This window comes from Cylas formicarius, unplaced genomic scaffold, assembly GCF_029955315.1.
Source record: "Cylas formicarius isolate icCylForm1 unplaced genomic scaffold, icCylForm1.1 PGA_scaffold_4__25_contigs__length_36172078, whole genome shotgun sequence".
Classification (NCBI taxonomy): Eukaryota; Metazoa; Arthropoda; class Insecta; order Coleoptera; family Brentidae; genus Cylas; species Cylas formicarius.
This window is the reverse complement of record NW_026844334.1, coordinates 3,871,036-3,890,592: the sequence shown is the minus strand read 5'-3', so window position 1 is coordinate 3,890,592 and position 19,557 is coordinate 3,871,036. Positions and strand designations below refer to the sequence as shown.

Sequence of the window (19,557 nt, the reverse complement as noted above, 5' to 3'; positions counted from 1 at the left end):
GATAACAAATTTTACGAGCGATGTCTAAATGAACACATTTTATGAGCCTTTTAACTGTTTGCATTCAATATGACTGTGAACAAAAGAAACGCTAGTACTGAGCAGAAGCAACGAAAAATTGAAAATACTTGAAAAAAACATTTTTTTTTCAAATTTTGACATTGCACGCCCCTCCATAATGTTTTGACATTCATAAAGATTTAAAAATATGCAGGACTTTTTTATGAAGAATGCGTTTTTTTTCTTCTAAAATATAAAAAGGTTTCTCATAGTTGCCAACTTTTTGAAAAATACAACATAATCCAATTTTTTGAAAGATTTTCGATTGGCTTTTAGTGTTCAGTGTTCGAAGTGTTTTCGGAGCGCGAGCATTGAAGATGCCAAGTGAGATTTTGGCGAAACGTCTGCAGGATTCCAGTCGGATGCAGGATTTGCAGGATTCCAGTCGGATGCAGGATTCCAGTCGGAGTTCAACGAGCGAACGGATGATATCCCGGAGTATAGTGTCATCATATATATATATATATATATATATATATATATATATATATATATATATATATATATATATATATATATATATATATATATATATATATATATATATATATATATATATATATATATATATATATATATATATATATATATATATATATATATATATATATATTTCGACATCTTTGGAATCCATGGTTCAGTGTTCGAAGTGTTTTCGGAGCGCGAGCATTGAAGATGCCAAGTGAGATTTTGGCGAAACGTCTGCAGGATTCCAGTCGGATGCAGGATTTGCAGGATTCCAGTCGGATGCAGGATTCCAGTCGGAGTTCAACGAGCGAACGGATGATATCCCGGAGTATAGTGTCATCACATTTTTCCATCCGTGAATCAATACGTGAGAATATATATATATATATATATATATATATATATATATATATATATATATATATATATATATATATATATATATATATATATATATATATATATATTTCGACATCTTTGGAATCCATGGTTCTTGAAAAATTTCTCAAAAAGTATGAAGAAATTATGTATAAAATAAGATACAAACTAACCTTATTTTTTATCCTAGAATTAATATCTGAATAAAAATATAGGGTGATCCATTTGAAAATCTTGAGATTTTGTTATTTGAATTCGCCAAAACGGTATCACCTATTTGGGACACCCTGTATAGGCTGAGGCGCATCTGTCAAACTGATCGAGTAGTGTATCATCCTCCTCTGTGGTTAAATTTTCGTTGGATCAATAGCGTCACAACACAATTTTATATGGGGCAATCAAAATATGATAAAAAAACACATAAAATCAATTTCTGCCTAAAATATACAAAATTCGAATAGGAATTTCTTAAGAAAGTGACCTTTATTTTAACCAAAGATTCCAAAGCTGTCGATATATACACGTTATACTATTTAAAATAACAAAATAACACCCGGTATCAACAAAACGAAACTTATTTTCGTGTCTCCTATGCGTTTTCAGATGGTATAGTGGGTCGTTTTATGTGGCACACGGTGTACATTATAACCTAGGTATATTTATGTCATTGCCAATTGACAATTAAACGTACGAAATTTTACACTGAATAAAGTAGCATTTTGAAAACCGCAAAGGTGAAGCTAATTATTTCTTTTCGTCAAAGTACGGGATTATTTCAATTTAATGACAACACGTTCGAACAACTTTTATTCAAATTTGCTGTAAAAAATCAATCAACACACTGCCGCTTCTCCAAATGTAAGAAAAAATTTCAATTTTCCCAAGGTCAATTATAAAAAGCATCTATCATTTTCGAGTTCGCATTCGGCAGACGTTTGACAACAGATGGAGCGGCAATGGTAACGAACCTCTGCAGTAAACCAATACATTATTCATTTAATTAGTTGCTATTGGCTACGGAATCCGCAATCGGCTCCTCGAACCAATATTTTTTCACGATTACATTCGAAACACGATTTACCGAGCCCGCTTTCTTTGGCTTGATTCGAAAAAACCTCGATAAATTTCAATTCACAAAACTCGTTTTCAATTTTTCGTTACATCTAGTGTTGTCCTCGAAGAAAGCAAAACACCTTATTGAAATATCCCATTTCTCTCCAAAATGGACACGGCCAAAGCAAAATTTTTATGATCAAGTTGACCGCGAACGCCAATTTAAACATGCATTTTAAGAACAGCTCCTAAATGATTCGCAGTAATAAAAAAATTGAAAAAAAAAACTTTTTTTTTTCATTACCCATCCATTCATTGGGACGTAGGAAAATGCGGAACTTTTTATGAAGAATTATTTTTTTTCCTAAAATTAATTGTAAAAAAGTTTCCTAGATGGTGCCGACCTACTGAGATATATAATGCAGTCCTGCTGTTTGAAAAACTTAAGCTGCTTAATGATGAATGATTAGGGTAGTAATGAAACCCTTAGATTTATTTTTATTGTATTGTATTTATTGTAAAACTAGTTGCTTCCACTCTGCTGCCATTCAAGGGAATACTAAAAACTACTAGTCCTACGTGCATCAGGTGAGACCGATGGTAGCTGGGGTCTGAAATTGAAGTTTCAATAGCCTGTTTACTTCAACTGATGATTTTTTAAGTGCCGTATGTCGCCAACCTACTGAAATATATAGTAAAACCCTACTCTTTAAAAGATTTGTTGAGTGACTATAAATCTTTTTTTAACGATCAAGGCAGTAATGTAAACTGAATAAGTGGAACTCTTATCTTTTATTTTATTTAACAATTAAACATCTAAGAAATTTAACACTGCCTAAAGCGGCAAACGCAGGTCGGTGTGATTTTACCAAATCATTTTTAAGAGTATAGGCTGAGACATTCACTGAAGAAATAAACATTAACATTCACACAACAGATTATTATTATTATTATTTTCTTTTCGTCAAAATACGATATTATTTCATTTTAATTTTAACACGTTTCCACAATTTTTATAAAACATTTCTATAAAAAAGAACAGAAGAGTCGGAACTTTTCATGTAAAATGAGTTTCTTTCCTAAAACCAATAATAAAAAAGTTTCCCATATGATGGCAACTTACTGAAACATATAGTATAATCCTACTTTTTGAAAGACTTGTTAAGTAGCAATTAACATATAAAAACTGGAGAATGTCTTTTTAAACCATATAGTTAACCAACTGTATAAACTACTTGCTTGCATCTTCACTATCATTCTAGAGAATAACAAAAAACTATAAAAACCTCTATTCTTGGGTGCATCAGATGAGACCGCTATTCCCTGGTGTGCAAAGTATTAGTTTCTATAGCCCATTTATTTCGATTGATGGTTTGCTTGATGCTTTTTTACTCTCTTGAATTAAGACTACTTCCTTGAACTTTCTCTCGAACCATTGTTGTTTTGAGATACTGAGACGCCTTTTCTTCTTCATATCTGATTGGACCTTTCGAATGGTTGAGTTTCTGTTGCTAATCACGCCTTTTTTGATGTGCGTCAGCTCTTTCTGATAACCTTGGGCGATACTGCAGAATCTTCTTGCTCTTTTATACGTTTGGGAGTGATTTGAGGAGGCATCGTCCAGTATGTGCCATCAGCACTGTACATAAGCTTATACTTATCAGAATTTGTTCAAAACTCGTTGTTGCAGAAATGATAGCTCACCATTCTTAAATTCGAATTGCTTGTCACCCAAATCGAAAAAATGGTCGATATACGTTCACGTATTTATCAATTTACACGTTTCCTTTCGAATGGTCCATATTCCTCTCCATATCGTATCCAAAATCGATAAATTTTACATTATAGCTACTTGACGCAATAAAATATCGCGCTCCGTTCATTGGGAAAGGGGGTGGGTGAGGTCGGTAAAGTAAATTAGAGCCGCCCCCCGTTGTACGTGCACCGAAAAATGCGAATGATTGATTGCGGCGTCGAAACGCCGGCAGTTTATACTTTTTGCGTTTCCTACGCTGTTTGGGACAACAGCTTAATAAATCGTAAAAGGGCTCATTTTTAAATGTCTATTAACTGCGTTTTTCGTAAGCACCCGGTTGTTGCTTTCCTCCTCTAATACTGGCGTCCCATCAGAGGGCGCCACTTGTCTGCGTTTAAATTTACCGCCTAATATTTTTGGCAAGAGCGTTATTATAGACGATTTTATATAAGGGCAAGCAAAGAATGTTTGCATCCAATTTATGCGAAATTGTCAGCATCCTGAAGGGAAGCACAATAAGATTACTTTTTCCATATGCATTCGCAGTAAACGTCACTTATAGCGAGGAGAAGTGGATCAGTATATAGGAAAAAGCGTATTTAATCCAAAATTAAATCTCTTGCAGGTGATTAAAATATCACATTACTAAATTGCGTATATTTACTAGTGATCAGGCCTACTATTGCTGTCTCTTTTATAAATGACCGAATATACACTATTCTAAGACATTCTGTTATATCCAGTTCGTCACCTGAAGCTTAAATGGTTTTTTATTAGTTTTTGCTATTTTGTTCCTCGTTAGATAACTATTTTTCCACGTTTAAACCTACAAATGTGGAAGTAGTCATTTTTAAAACCATAGTGGCTATGATCATAAAAATCTAATCTATTGTTTTGATCAAGAACGTGCAAAAATATTGGATAATTTTTGAGTCCAATTGATAAAATTGATGAATTGATAAAAAATACGGATTAACCTTTCGTATTACACAGGCTAGCAGTGATTAATTTTTGGATGCAAAATCCAAAGGAGTTCTCTCATTTACCATTTTGAAATCAGCGCAAATTGCCCTTGATTTTTTTTGTTAGTAAACCAAGTGTAGCAAGGGTGAGTAACAGGGTTTATATTTGGCTAATTAAAATTTATTGTTAATTAGGAAATTTCTATTCTGTCTATTAAGTATATATTATTTTGTTACTTTCGTCATTCATTTTTTTAAAATTATATTACCCTGTTTATTTGCCTAATTTATAGGAATTATAATGATGATTTAATGTATGGGTGACGGTTTCAAGGCAACACATGTAAATTATATTTATATTATATTAAAAACTAATACTTAATATATTTATGCATCTTGACAAGTAAATAGGTAATTTTTTGTGTTTAAAATGGTTCCCAAACAGCTTTCATTTAATACGGCGTTATTATTATCGATATAATTATAATAATTACTCATTCGGGTGAAATTTAATAAAACACTTACTTCTAATTGACGAAATTTCGATTTAAGCGTCACAAATAATTTTTAAGCAATTACTTAAAAAACAAATTAATTAATAATTGGCCCATTCTTAGAAAGAAGTGTTATTAAATTAAATTAAATTAAATTAAATATTCAAAAATTCAAGGAGTCGCTGCTTAGGGGAGGTAGAGTAATCCGTTGCAAGCTTTTGCGACTGGTAGGAATTTTGCTTCATGGTCAAGAAGCCCTGGTAGATTATTTTAGACATTTTAACTCTATACACCCTAACATGCGTTCTTCCATTGAAGAAGAAACTTATAATAACCTCCTACAGAAAACCTACGCACACAGACCCATACCTTAATGCATTGTCACATCACCATCCGACCCAAAAATCATCGGTAATCAACTCCCTTGTTTACAGAGCCGTAACACTATCTCAGCCCGAGTCACTGAACCCAGAATTAAAACACATTACTTCTACTCTTCTCTCTAATACTTTCCATATTAATGATATTAAGCGTCCCATCACAAAATACACTTCAACACAATCTGCCAATAGCAATGATGCCGAAAATAATCTCACATTTGCCACTGCCGCCTTTCCTTACATTCGAAACATCACTGACAACATATCAAAAATCTAAAAATTTCTTAACAACTTCGATCCGTCAGCATTCCATGCATTTGCGGCAAAAAATACATTGGAGAGACAGGTCGAAAAATATCAACTAGGCTCAGAGAACATAAAAGACAAATAAACTCAACAGCAGTTGTCGAACACAATAAATGCACAATGCAATCAATTCTTCCACCAACGAAATATCCGAGAGTCTATGGAAATCTACAAGCAAACTAACAATCTTAACCGCGACTCAGGTCAGGTCAGACGATGTTTGGTGAAACGTTATTTAAATCATATTTTACCTGAAAAAAAATCTGGTTTTAGACCAGATCATAGTTATTACTGATGACATTTTAAGGACTATGGAAAGTCATTAATATTTTTTCACTCAAGTGAGACGTTTGATATGATAAATCATTCAATTGTTTTGGCCATTTTACGTTACGTTGATTTGACCGAGAGGACTCAAAAGTTTTTGGGATCGTTTTTGTCTGGCTGGACACAGCGGGTTGTTTACAATCACTAGCCGCCATCGTTCCTGGAAGTTTGCATAGGTGTCCCACAGAGCAGTATTCTTGATCCGTTATTGTATACTGTTGCCATTTTTATGTGGATGACGCTCGAGAAAAAGCTGTAGCTGAGGACATCATTAATATTGATTTACCTTTTTTTTTAACGTAACACAGACCCTAATAAGTCTTCAGTAATTCTCTTGGGAAAAGATAATTTAGGAACAATAAAACTTAACAACATAAAGTCATTTTGTGAATCATATAAAAGCTTGGGTCTCACTCTTGATTCACAGTTGCGGTCTATGCTAATTTGAAATTAATTGATGGTAATAGAGATTATCTTTGTCAGCGAACTCGTAGGCTGATGTGTGAATCACTTGTCCTGTCGCAGTTTAATCACGGCAGTGCTGCATACGGACCATGTTTGGATACTGGCAATCCTTCCGTATCCGGAAAGTTCTCTCGCGAAGTAAGGAGGAGGGATCACGTCTCCCCGTATATGGCTGCCACTCGTTGGCTCATTATGTACCTTCGATGCAAATTACACATGAATTTCTTCTATTTTAACATAATTAAAACATAAAAAAAACACGTTAACTCTATTCATTCTATCCTTCAGAATCTAACTAATTAATAATAAAATTTGAGCGTTATATAAAATTTCTAAATGGCTAAAGCATTTTTATTTTGTTATTTAATAATATTTAATAAATGTATAAGTATTATTATTATTATTGCTTCCAGCCTTAGCAAACCAACTGAAAAGAGTGAACAGTTTGTAGAGAAGACGTAGCTATTAATGATACAGCTTTAGAAAGCGGTAACACACTTACATATTTAGGGAGCATCATAAAGAACACTGGGACCCATCCGTAGAAGGTGGTCTCTGTTCTTCCCTACGGTATGGAGGTTTGAACAGCAGTATGTAGATATCAACACCTGATGAAGATCAGCTGAGTGGAAAAGGTTAGACCCCGTGACTCACAAGGAGTTGGAAATAGCGAAGATACTAAGAAAAGCGAAAGAGTACTTTGATGACAGGAAAATAGGATCTGCTCCACATGATTGTGCAACGAAAAATTGGCAGTAAATCTGGTAGAAGAAGAACGTCTTGGCTCAAGAACCTACGGGAATGGTATACAATGACAAGTTTTCAATAATTCGTGTAGGACTGAATAAGACTATGCTAATAAACAAATAAAAAAGGATGGAAGTATCGGGCTTTAAGAAGTTTCCGGAAGTAAGCTTCACCCTCAGCGACCATCCTGAAGGTATCGCCACAAAACTGCGAGTAGCTGGCTGTAATATTTGTCTGTATTTGTTTTTTATTTATAATTTTATCTATAATGGATATATAACATATATATCATAAACATTCACACACGGACACAGTCATACATAACAGCTCAGCTCAAATCACCATTAACCTTTAACTTTTTTATACACAGACTTCTTAATACGCCACTCTCAACAGAAAATTACAACAAAGAACTTAATATCATTAAACAAATTGCACTGAACAACGGCTACAACTGTCTATTATAGATAAAATTATAAATAAAAAACAAATACAGACAACAGTAAACTCTATTTATCCGAAACCTAATACGGAACACGAACAATTTAAAACAGGTTGAAATGTGGATCATGTCCTAAAATAGATAGGTAGATCCTTCAAGAAACGCATTAACCAACATAAAAGAGCGTTTAAAAACAATAGTCTAGATTCTAATTATGCAACACACTTGAACACAGAAAAACACATTTTTGGCGACAATTTTGATATATTACACACAGCTACAAAAAGTAGAAAATTAAATTTATTGGAAGTCATGGAGATTAACAAAATGAGAAATTCAAATGTATTGCTTCACGATCAATTAGATTTAAATACTTCTCCTTTATTGAACTGTAAATTCTCGCACCGACTTTAATTAAGATTTTATGGTCATTTTTCGGTATATACAGTAGCAGGTAGTTTGTAAATATTACATTTGACAAAGACACGGTGTTGTCGAAACAATTGTCATGTTAAAATATATAATTTCGTGAAAATCTGAACTTTTTGTTCTTCATCAAGTAAAAGTCACCACAGTTCAACTTTTATTTCAATAATTGATTTTAAAACTTTGTCATTTTTCTTAGTTGGAAATACTTTCACAATTTTACATCAGAATTACAGTTAATAATTAATTCCCGCAAGACCCCAGCAACTTCTTTGGCAGCATATGATGCAGACATCGTCTCCTCAACCAGCCTTCTAACCTTCTCATTCTCTTCCTTGGACTTGCAGCCCACCAATATACCGCCATCCCTGACATGCTTTACCTTTGCCAACTGAATATTGTTTTCTGTTATTGTGCATTAGTTCAGATTTAGTGTGTTTTAAATCTCGATAACGTGAGATGGTTTTTTGTAGTACTGGCAAAAAATTGTCGTCCGAGCTCAGCAGCAGGCACTATAACACACTTCGACGGCAAATTTCAGCCTTTTTACAGCTTTAAACAGTCAAAATACAACGATATTTCAGGAGCAAAGTAACACACGTTTTCGTCGCAACGACGTGAGCGAAATTTCGCTATATAGAGTTTCGACTGTATATCAAAAGTTAATATTCATATTTGGAGTAAATTTGGCCTGCAACATCTTTTTTCATTTTCGATGGCTGCGGGCTGGTTTAAAAAGCGCTAAGCGGTAAGAAGGCGCACGAGAAAACGGAAAAATTGAAAAGCAACACGTATCGTAGAAAGGACGCAATAGGAAGCGCTCGAATACGCAGATCGCTGAATGGACGTTTTTTTTCTTCTTGTCTCCAATTTGTCGCTTATGTTTAAAATGCCCGTCCCGGAAATATCGTCCTCGTTACTCATTCTAGTATATAGCGGCCGCGTTCGAAAGAAACCGAGACTACTTTGAATACGTTCTCGTAACCATGCGGCGTTTTGGTTGCTTTTTTTTCATAAGCGAAGTGATCTTTCCCTGATCTAACACTATTTTGTTTTTTTTTTTAAACGAAAGATATATTCTCCAGTATTACATAAAAAATGTAATGCCCTATATATTTTTCCATATAACAATCTTTTCAGAAGTGTTTACATGACACCGTTGATGTTTTATAATTCTACTGCGGCTTGGCCAAATTACTGCAACAAAATGGTATGGAATGAAGTGTTGGAATACCAAAGATAAAACATGCTTAGTAATACCAAAAATGTAAAACTAAGAATCTTGCAAAATAAATAAGAACTAAAAGTTCAGATTTTCACACCGTGTCAAAATGACAATAAAGCCTTAATTAATGTTGTTGTGAGAATAACATAATATTTATACGTGCAGATAAAAGGACAGTTATAGCTATCGATCTCCCAGAATATATTTCGAAAACCAACAATTTTCTTAAACCAGAACTTTTCCAATGTATCAAACGCGATCCTACCGAGTTATATCAAAGACAAGTCAAGGGAGTAATAACTAACTCCACACTATTTAGTGACAAGTAGTTAGCAGTTAAACTGTTTAACAAAAAAGTGGTAAAAGTGGTATGGTGGTATAGATACGTGGATGATGTCTTTGCTTGTTTTATTTAACAAATTAAACAAATTGCACTGAACAACGGCTACAATCCGTCCAATATCGATAAAATTATAAATAAAAAACAAATCCAGACAACAGTAAACTCTATTTATCGGAAACCTAATACAGAACACGAACAATTTAAAACAATTACATACATAGGAGAACCCAGTGAAAAAGTTTCAAAACATTTGTCAAAATGCGGTTTAAAAATAGCTTTTAGAACTAACAACACAATAGGAAAATTTTTAAAAAACAATAAAACAAAATAAAATTTATATTTGACAAACAGGTAGAGCCTTCAAGAAAGGCATTAATGAACATAAAAGAGCGTTTAAAAACAATAGTCTAGATTCTAATTATGCTACACATTTAAACACAAAAAACACAAATTTTTGACGACAATTTTGATATTTTACTTACAGCCACAAAAAGTAGAAAAGTAACTTTATTGGAAGCCAGGAGATTAACAAAATGAGTCATTCAAATGTATTGCTTAATGATCAATTAGATTTAATTACCTCTCCATTATTTACACAACATTAATTAAGGTTTTAGTATCATTTTTCGGTATATAGGTAGTTTGTAAATATTACATTTGATAAAGACAGGGTGTTGTCGAAACAATTGTCATGTGAGAATATATAATTTCGTGAAAATCTGAACTTTTAGTACTTATTTATTTTTTTAAATGGATTTTCATCAAGTAAAAGTCACCTCAGTTCAATCTAAGAATCTTGGCTAATTTTAGACTGACTTTTCCCTGAGCTTTTGTTCATTAGCTATTCAAGTATTTTCGTAACATTGGTATGATATACTTATAATATAAGCAGCACTTTGACTACTTCTGCTAAGGTCTATTTAATTTTTTTATCTTAGAAGCACGCCTTGGAGTTGGTTACAATTAAATAGAAACGATACACGCGTATCGTGTGTTTTGCAATTTTGCTAATCGTTTGCAAATAGTGACGTGCGTAATTTCGTGCCTAATCGCAAAACCTTGGCCATTTGCTTCGTTCCTGATAACTGGGAAATTAACCAAAATATAAACAATACGCTAAAATACTACTACAGTACTACTAGTAAAATATACTAAAATATACTCTTTCGTATAATTGAAATTAATTTAAAAGAAAAATATATATTTTTCGAACGCGATATCAAAGTTTGGTTTTGGTCATCGAAAGATAAATTAGGGTGCGGCAAGCGCCACTTTACCGCGTCAGTCTCGTTTCCCACGGATCCTAGCTCCTTCGGATATTTCCGGGATTTTACCGCACGGGTTTGCGAGCAATCGGATGTTTTCGGATATATTTCCCACGCCTTGATTTTTGACGTTTGTCAATTCTGACGGTCATGTCAGTGAATATATTCGTGTTGTTTTGCGAAAAATGTACCCTTTTTGACTCACTCGTTTATTAAACACTCGTGAATCAAAGACCGTTTACCGCAACTTCATATTTATCTTGTTATGGACTTTGCAAACATTATGATGTTTTCTCAAATTTCTCAGAAACTGTATAAAGCGGTAGGAATCGATGCAGCTTTCTTATAAATTGTCACAGAAGTTAAAATGTAAAAGACAGAAAGATTCGCAAAGTATTATTTTTACATTCTGGTTTAAATAGTGTCTAAAGTAAAGACTTTAGGGCGAAATATGCTATGCTATGCCCCTCACAGTAATAACAACGCCACGCTTACCACCCGCAGATCAACATAGTGTTTCACTGCGGGGCTTCGCTCAACATGAACGCCAGCCTGGCCGACGCCGTGATGACAAACGTCAACGGCACGGCGGAACTCCTGGAGGTGATGAAGGGGGCGACCTCCCTGAAGGCCTTCGTCCAGGTATCGACCGCGTACTCCAACTGCCTACACAAAACCATCGAGGAGAAATTATACGAGCCGCCCATCGATCCCGAGCTGTTAATTAAAATAGCGAAGGAGATGAAACCGGAACTTTTGAACAGCATCTCCAAGGGGTGAGGCTTAATTTTTTCTTTTGCCGCGACGCTTTTCATTAACGCGCGGTTTCCGCCCTTTGACGCTAACTCGCTCTCACGCGGTTTATCGGGAAAGGTTTTCTGGCTCGCTCGTCAAAGGCTTTTTCCAGTGCATTAAACCGGCTTAACTTTAACTGCGATTTTCAGAAAGCAACGTCCCCGAGACTTCGTAATGAAATTTTGTTTGGTCGATTGTTCGACGGGAATTTCGTAGCATCAAAAATTGTCGTAGATACATCGTACCTGCTTACTTCTTTAGAGCATGACTTAAACTGGCTTGCATTCTATTCTGTACCTGCTTATATACTGTTTAAGGAAGCGGAGCTAAAGGAGGGGCATATCGGATGACTGATTCCCATATTGGTTGTCCCGTATCGTGCTTGTCTTCGGCAACTGCTGATGAATTTATTTGTCATAGTCTTAAGGCTATGGAATTTTGGGCAAGTTGGTTTTGACGTTATATTTCAACAGTACTTTTAATATGTGACCAGTTGCCTATTGAATGTAATTAAAGACAATGAAAATTGGTGTTGTTTTGGACTCATGGTTTTTTAAAGCTTGTGGAGAAGTGTATTTTGTGATGAAACGCTTAATATCTCTAATGTGGAAATTATTAGAGAGAACAGCAGAAGTAAGGTCTTTTGATAATGGGTTCAGTGACTTTCTTCTTTTATCTTCTACCCAAAATCACATTCAGAAATTTAAAAAATTAACGTCAACATTAATCATCCTGTTTACTTCTTTAGGGCTTAACTTAAACTGGCTCCAATTCTACTCTGCACCTGCGTATATACTATTTTAAGAGGCCGAGCTGAAGGAGGGGCACTTCGGATAACTGATTCCCATGTTGGTTGTCCCGTATCATGTTTGTGTTCGCCAACTGCTGATGAGTTTATTTGTTATAGTCTTAAGGCTCTTTCATGTTCTTTGAGGCTAGATATTTTTCGTCTCTCTAATGTATTCTTTGCAGCATCGAATGCTGTAAACTCTTAGTATCTCATATGGGCTTTTGGGGAAGTTGGTTTTGACGTTATATTTCAACAGGACTTTAAGTATGTGACCAGTGGCCTATTGAATGTAAGTAAAGATAACGACAATTGGTATTGCTTTCCGACTGATTGTTTTTGGAAAGTTGTGGTGAAGTGAATTTTGTGATGGAATGCTTAATATCTCTAATGTGGAAATTATTACAGAGAAGAGCAGAGGTAAAGTGTTTTAATTATGGGTTCAGTGACTCTCTTCTTTTATTTTGTACCCAAAATCACAATCAGAGATTTCAAAAACTAACGTCAACACTAATGAAAATCATCCTGTCTACTTCTTTAGACCTGAACTTAAACTGGCTCCAATTCTGTACCTGCGTATATACTACATACACTTCGAATAACTGATTCCCATATTGGTTGACCGGTACCATGCTTGTGTTCGGCAACTGCTGATGTTCTCATGTTCTTCTAACCTGGTTGATATTCCTAGACCCGTTTCTCCAATATATTCTTTGCCGCATATCCATGGAATGCTGTAAACTCCTGGTATCTCAAATGGAATTTTGCCTTTGACGGATCGAAGATATTGAGAGAATTTCAGATAAGTGGTAAATCTGGTTTTAGCATGATGATCAGTGATGTCCACCATGGGTTTATTTAATACAACTACGCTTGTCAATATCTTTAAATCTCAATCCCATTTTGTGCCGAAATGAGTGCAAAGTTTCATGACTGCCAGTAAATCGACCATTTTCTTTTTATTTCTGTTGGAATGATTCGCCATTCCTAAACGCTTTCATTACGTCTTTGTCACATCGTTCCTTCTCTTCTAGTGAATCATTCGTAAGAAAGGAATCTTCACCTTGGAATGCCAGTCAACTCCACTGTCCCCCCCCTCCATGATACCCTCCGGCGTTTTCAGATCTGCAGACAAATTTTGCCCTAAAATATAAATCATTAACGGATTTCTTATTTGCTTGCTATTATCTGACCCACACCTGATTGACTAACTAACCAATCAGATAAAAATATATATAACGTAAAATAAAAGTGAAGAGAAAAATATTAATTAATAGATAATGATGACACAAACCAGCTGAAACTTTCCTTCTTTATCTTAAACCCGAAAGCATTTGAAGTAATGGGGAAACTGGTAGGCCCTGTTGCAGTCTTTTTCAAGTTGGTAATAGATTAGTGGTAAATTATTTTCATAATTAAAAATCTTTAAACAAGAATTAAATTCACCATCATTATGCAAGGTTAATTGTATTTTATTGGTTCCTTATGTAACTTTTTGGCAACCTTGGTCTATTTTCTTCATCGCTATCATTCTGGACAACAAACAAATCCTTCAAATACATAACATATTTCAGGATGTCTCTCTTCTTTAACAAACACTACTAGCTAGACGCAGAAGGAATTTAACAATCATGAAATTCTCCTTTACTCACTCACAAGTTGCATTTTAATTACAAATAAAGAGTTAAGGAAAGCTTGTTTTATCAAATATCGCACTTGAGTGATACTTAATCGATATAACGTTACCTTAATGGCTGACCAAGTATGACCATAAGACGTTCTTTTGAGGATTCATTCTCCAAATTACATTAATTTATAATATAAAATATTAAAAGCAGAAAAATGACGCTGGACCACCCGGCCATAATTCAAGCAGAAGTTGAAACGCCCATATATTGGCATGGGCTAATAAGTGGAATGAATGAAAATGAAAATGAAAAATGAATGAAATAGAAAAAAAAACTTGCTACAACAATGCATTGAAAAGTTCATTGGAATTCGCAGGTTTGTGGGCCAGTACCCGAACTCCTACGTCTTCACCAAATCGGTTGCTGAGAATCTGTTGCAGAAAAAGGGCGGCCAATTACCGATAGGGCTGTTTAGGCCTACAATAGGTAAGTGGAATCGTTATTCAATAGTAATAATAACCGTAGTTGAGAAATTACCAACGGGATTTCTTTCATTGTTGACCCACTGCCAACTTCTGAGGTAACCGTGCCTTCCAGGATATTCAAGTTTGATCGTCACATATGTATGTTGATTCTGATAGCAGCAGTACTAGTTCTAGTTCTCAAATTATCAAATTTAAAATGTTCAAAATATATTGTTACCTATAATTTTTTTTTAAAGATAAACAACGTTTTTTCCCCCACTATTTTCAGTGGATTTCAGTACTTTTAGTATATAAAAGAGAATTTTAAGTCTGTATTTTCCGCATAAAAATTATTTTCTTTAGCTCTTTAAATTTTTAAACCAGCTTTACGTTGGATCGGGCCAAAACAATGACGTTCTATTCGGAGCAGCACAACTCCGACGCTCGGAATCCGTGAACAGAACGTTATTAAAAATGTCGATTGTTCTTTTCCACTTTCCAGTTACCTCGGCCGTGTCCGAGCCTTTTCCGGGTTGGACTGATAACGTCTACGGTCCCCTGGGCATACTTCTATCCGAGCACTGTGGAATTCTACGGGTCGCGAGGGGCAACGGCAGTATAAAAGCCGATACAGTCCCCGGAGATATGGTTATCAATGCCCTATTGTGTTTTGCCTGGGACGTTTATAACACGTGGTAGGTATTTAAACTCTCGATTTTGAGGTTAATTTAGCCGCGATCGGCTTCCGATGCCTCAAAACCTCACTAAAAATAATTGATCTAAGGTTGTTTTTATTCCACAACGCATCCTGGTGATCTGAGCGAGGGAAACGGGATTTTAAATAGTTTTGATATGATTTGTTAAATAGATCTTTGAGATCTTGAATTTCAAACTTTTTGCACTCCATGAACTTTTTTTTATCGTCATAAGCAAGGAAAAACGTGCACAATAAGTCACAATATTTAAAAATAACTATGAAAGGAATGAAGGAATAAATTTCCTACCGTGGGTACGTAAATGTGGTTGACAATTTTTTGTTGGGATCATTTTACATATAAAAATATGCAAGACAATCAGAAGATATTAAATTTAAGAAATATAAGGAGCATATAATCCTCTACACCCTGGGGTTTTTCAAGTCACACCCAGAAAACCCTTATAAATTCAAATTAGTTTACTTACCCCCACCAACTTTAAAACAATTCTAAAAAAATTCGGTGCCAGAACACGCCTTACATCACTACTTCTCGCTTTATATCATTGCATCGTGAACGACTTCCTCAACAAGGAACTTGAAGTGTCAAAGTTCTCAGGATACGACAGCCCGCTCTTTTTCCTAGAAAACCGACACATTTCGTAACGTATTGAAGCAAATAATAGCAATCAAATAATTGAAATAATAAATTTCCAACTATGGGTATTTATATTAAGTGGATAATTCTTTGTTAGTCCTCTTTCATATCTAAGAAAGACAAGAGTTTCAGAAAATATGAAATGTATTGTTTAACTACAATGAAATACATTAATATTTATTTTGAAGAAAGTAAATCATATGTCATTCCCAACCAGCCGGGGGCTTAATTTGTTTAAATGCCCACAAAATCCACAGAGAAATAACTGTACATTGTAAATTATTATTATAAAATTATTGTTCTTAGGTAAAGTTTGTTCAGTAGTACAAAAATTCTTTAAAATTTTAAACAATGTGGATATTTATCAAGAATCTAAAATATGCAAATATTAAATAGTTAAATATTTTATATAAAACATATTTACATACCTTAGGGAAATTATATATAAACTATTTTATTAATTTTTATATTCTATTTCAATTAGTTTTATATCTTCTATTCTTGAAAAATATCCATTTTTGCTTTTTTGCTGAACAATTTCAAGCCAAGAAAAACTCCAGTAATATAAGTATTTTAAGGTTAATGAGTAACAAGGAACTGTTATAAATTATTACATATTTATCCCCCCATTGTATGCCACCAACTAACCAGAACCGAAGGACAGAAAAGATTTGAAAGTAACTTTCAAAAAGCCAATTCCTGGATAATTTTTTGTTAGATTTCTTTAGTATCTAAAAAAAACCAAGACCCTTAAAACATAAAACAACATATGTTTATTTTTATTTAAAATAAAGGAAATCCCATATATCCCAATATATGTCCCCATAGATATTACACAGTGTACACCATTAATCCTCATGTCACTAAGTCACTAACTAAAATTGCAAGGCTGTATAAAACTTTCGAAAATAACTATCAAATGAATCAAGGAACCCAAAGAATTTTTTGTTTGGGTTTTTTATGTACACATCCAGAAAATCATTATAGAAGTATCAACTAACCAAAACTCTTTTTTTTTCTATACTGCGTATGCGCAGGGGGACGAATCTAGCCATCGGTGCCAGAACAGGCCTTACATCGCTACTTCTCGCTTTATATCAAGAAAGTTTCATCCCCGTGTAACTTGCAGGGTCCACGACTTCCTGAACTACGAACCCAAAGTTTTAAATTTCTCGGGATACGACAGTCCGCTCTACATATCGATAAAAGAATACACGGACAGAGCCGCGGCGAGCGGATTTCCGCCGTTTAAGAAAGCAATATGGAGTCCGGTGCTTTACATCGTCGAGAACAAGCACCTGTTTAACTCGCTGTCGTTCGTTCTACAGACCGTGCCTGCTTTTGTTTTCGACACGCTGCTGATGCTCACGTGTCAAAAACCGAGGTAAGTCGCTCTATCGCACTCGCTAGCTTTGTCTACGTCTACGTCTACGTCACGTATGGGGAAACATCGGTGAGATATTTTAAAAGAAGGGTTTGCTCTTATAAGTTTATTTTGAATTACGAAAATGGACAATACGAAATGTAAAGTTTAATATTTATTTAAAAAAACGTTCTAATTTGTATGTAATCTTAATATTTTTATTAACAAAATTATTATTTTAATATCATTGTCAAGATAAAATAATTAGTAGAGTAAATGTTAACGAATTCGTTTCGTTTTTAATCGACATCGACGTATATGTTAACAAAAATTTCATATATCAATAATTCATAATAGATATCAAACCAACCAAAACTAACCATACACATAGCAGAGAAAGACTCAACAAGGGAATTTTTTTTTCATCATGGCCAACTGTGGCGGTTACTGAGTACGCCTACTGAATCTGACATAAATACTTGCCCTTTCAGAAATAAAAAAAAAATACTACTCAAACAATGTAGTATCGACATTTAGATATACAACAAATATTTTTTTATCCTATGGATATCAGCTAATAGCAACATCGTCAAAACCTAGGACAAAAGCGGTATAATACAAAAAAATGAGTCAATCTAAAATGTAGCTAATTAAAATGAAGTATGAGTCTATAAAACAAAATGAACAAATAAAATAGTATCGAGTTATCGACATTTGAAGATTAATGACTTTATATTTATCAATCTTCATAAAAGCTTCAAATTCTTTGAGTTATTAACGGTAAAAAGTAAATCCTTCAAATTTGACTTAAAACTGTTTGCTAATGCACAGTTTTAATTTAAATAAGTAATTACCCTAATAAATATGATATTTCTTATAAAATTCGTGATGCTTATTTAATACCATGTTGTTCCTGATTATATCTTACTATAAAAAAGACTTACTCTTTGCTTTTGTTACCCTAAGAATGATGATAAATGCATTTATAAGTATTTTTATGGCCTATGGATAATATAGTGCCCATAAGAAAATTATAAAGTCTATAGTGTATCTCGAAAACAAATGAAAACATAAAAAAAGCAACAAAAAAAATAGAGCATATTATCGTTTAATCGTAAGGGGGAACTTTTATTTTATTTAAAGGTGTCCGCCGTCGCTTAAAGGAAAGTCAATATATTTAATATATCAGGGATGATTAATCGGTGCTCCCCTCAACCCCCCCGAAGTGCCGGGAATAAAGATTAATTACAAAACGGCTCGTAACGACCGTGGCACTTATTTTCTGAGCCGGCCGAAAAAAAAAGAAAGCTACCCGTGTTCCGTCATGAAATAAAATGAAGTAGGGGATAAAAAGTTGATAGGACGTCTCAGAGACGATACGATTTGATGAGAATGCGGATAAGGGAGATCGGGCATTTTTTCCCTTGGTCCTGGCGGCGGTGTCACTGAACAGGGCGTAACAAACTTGAAAAAAAGATATAAAAAAAAAATGGTTACCTACTCGAGCGGGACTTTGAACCAGTTTCATCTGCAGAAGGATTAATACATAGTTCGTGATTAAAAAACACTTTTTTGCAACATCAAAATTTTTAATTTTAAGAAATTTAGTTTCTTAGCTGCTGAATTATCTTTGTTGCCTGTCTTCTAACAATGTTCTATTCGTGAAGATTACAATGAAAACTTATAAAAATAAAATTAACAATATTAGAGGTATTAGAGGTACATATAACATACAATTACACCGTGTTCCAAATAAAACGATCCACTATACGATCTAGAAACCCATAGGGGATAGGGAAAAAAGTTTCGTGCAAAAGTTTTTTGGACTCTCCTGAAGATTTAATATTATAATTTTGTTGATGCAGAGTTTCCCAAAAACTTTGTTATTTGAAATGAAACACCCTATATATTTGGACATTCTTGAAACCCTTGGTTAAAATAAATATTAATATCGATAATTAATTAATAGTAATAATATAAATAAATAATATAATATAAATATAAATATAATAATGAATAAATTAATAATAAATTAATATAAATATAAATATGATATAAATATTAATAAATT

The 19,557-nt window shown here is 34.0% G+C and overlaps 1 protein-coding gene across 1 annotated transcript in view; it reads left to right on the top strand.

Annotated features, from left to right (window-relative positions):
• LOC132700336 (fatty acyl-CoA reductase wat-like) overlaps window positions 1–19,557 on the top strand; it is a 29,876-nt gene that overhangs the window by 7,632 nt on the left and 2,687 nt on the right. Inside the window, exons 3-6 of the mRNA XM_060667569.1 lie at window positions 11,602–11,873; window positions 14,684–14,793; window positions 15,274–15,466; window positions 17,253–17,507. Coding sequence (XP_060523552.1) covers window positions 11,602–11,873; window positions 14,684–14,793; window positions 15,274–15,466; window positions 17,253–17,507 — 830 coding nt within the window. The remainder of the gene's footprint in view (window positions 1–11,601; window positions 11,874–14,683; window positions 14,794–15,273; window positions 15,467–17,252; window positions 17,508–19,557) is intronic.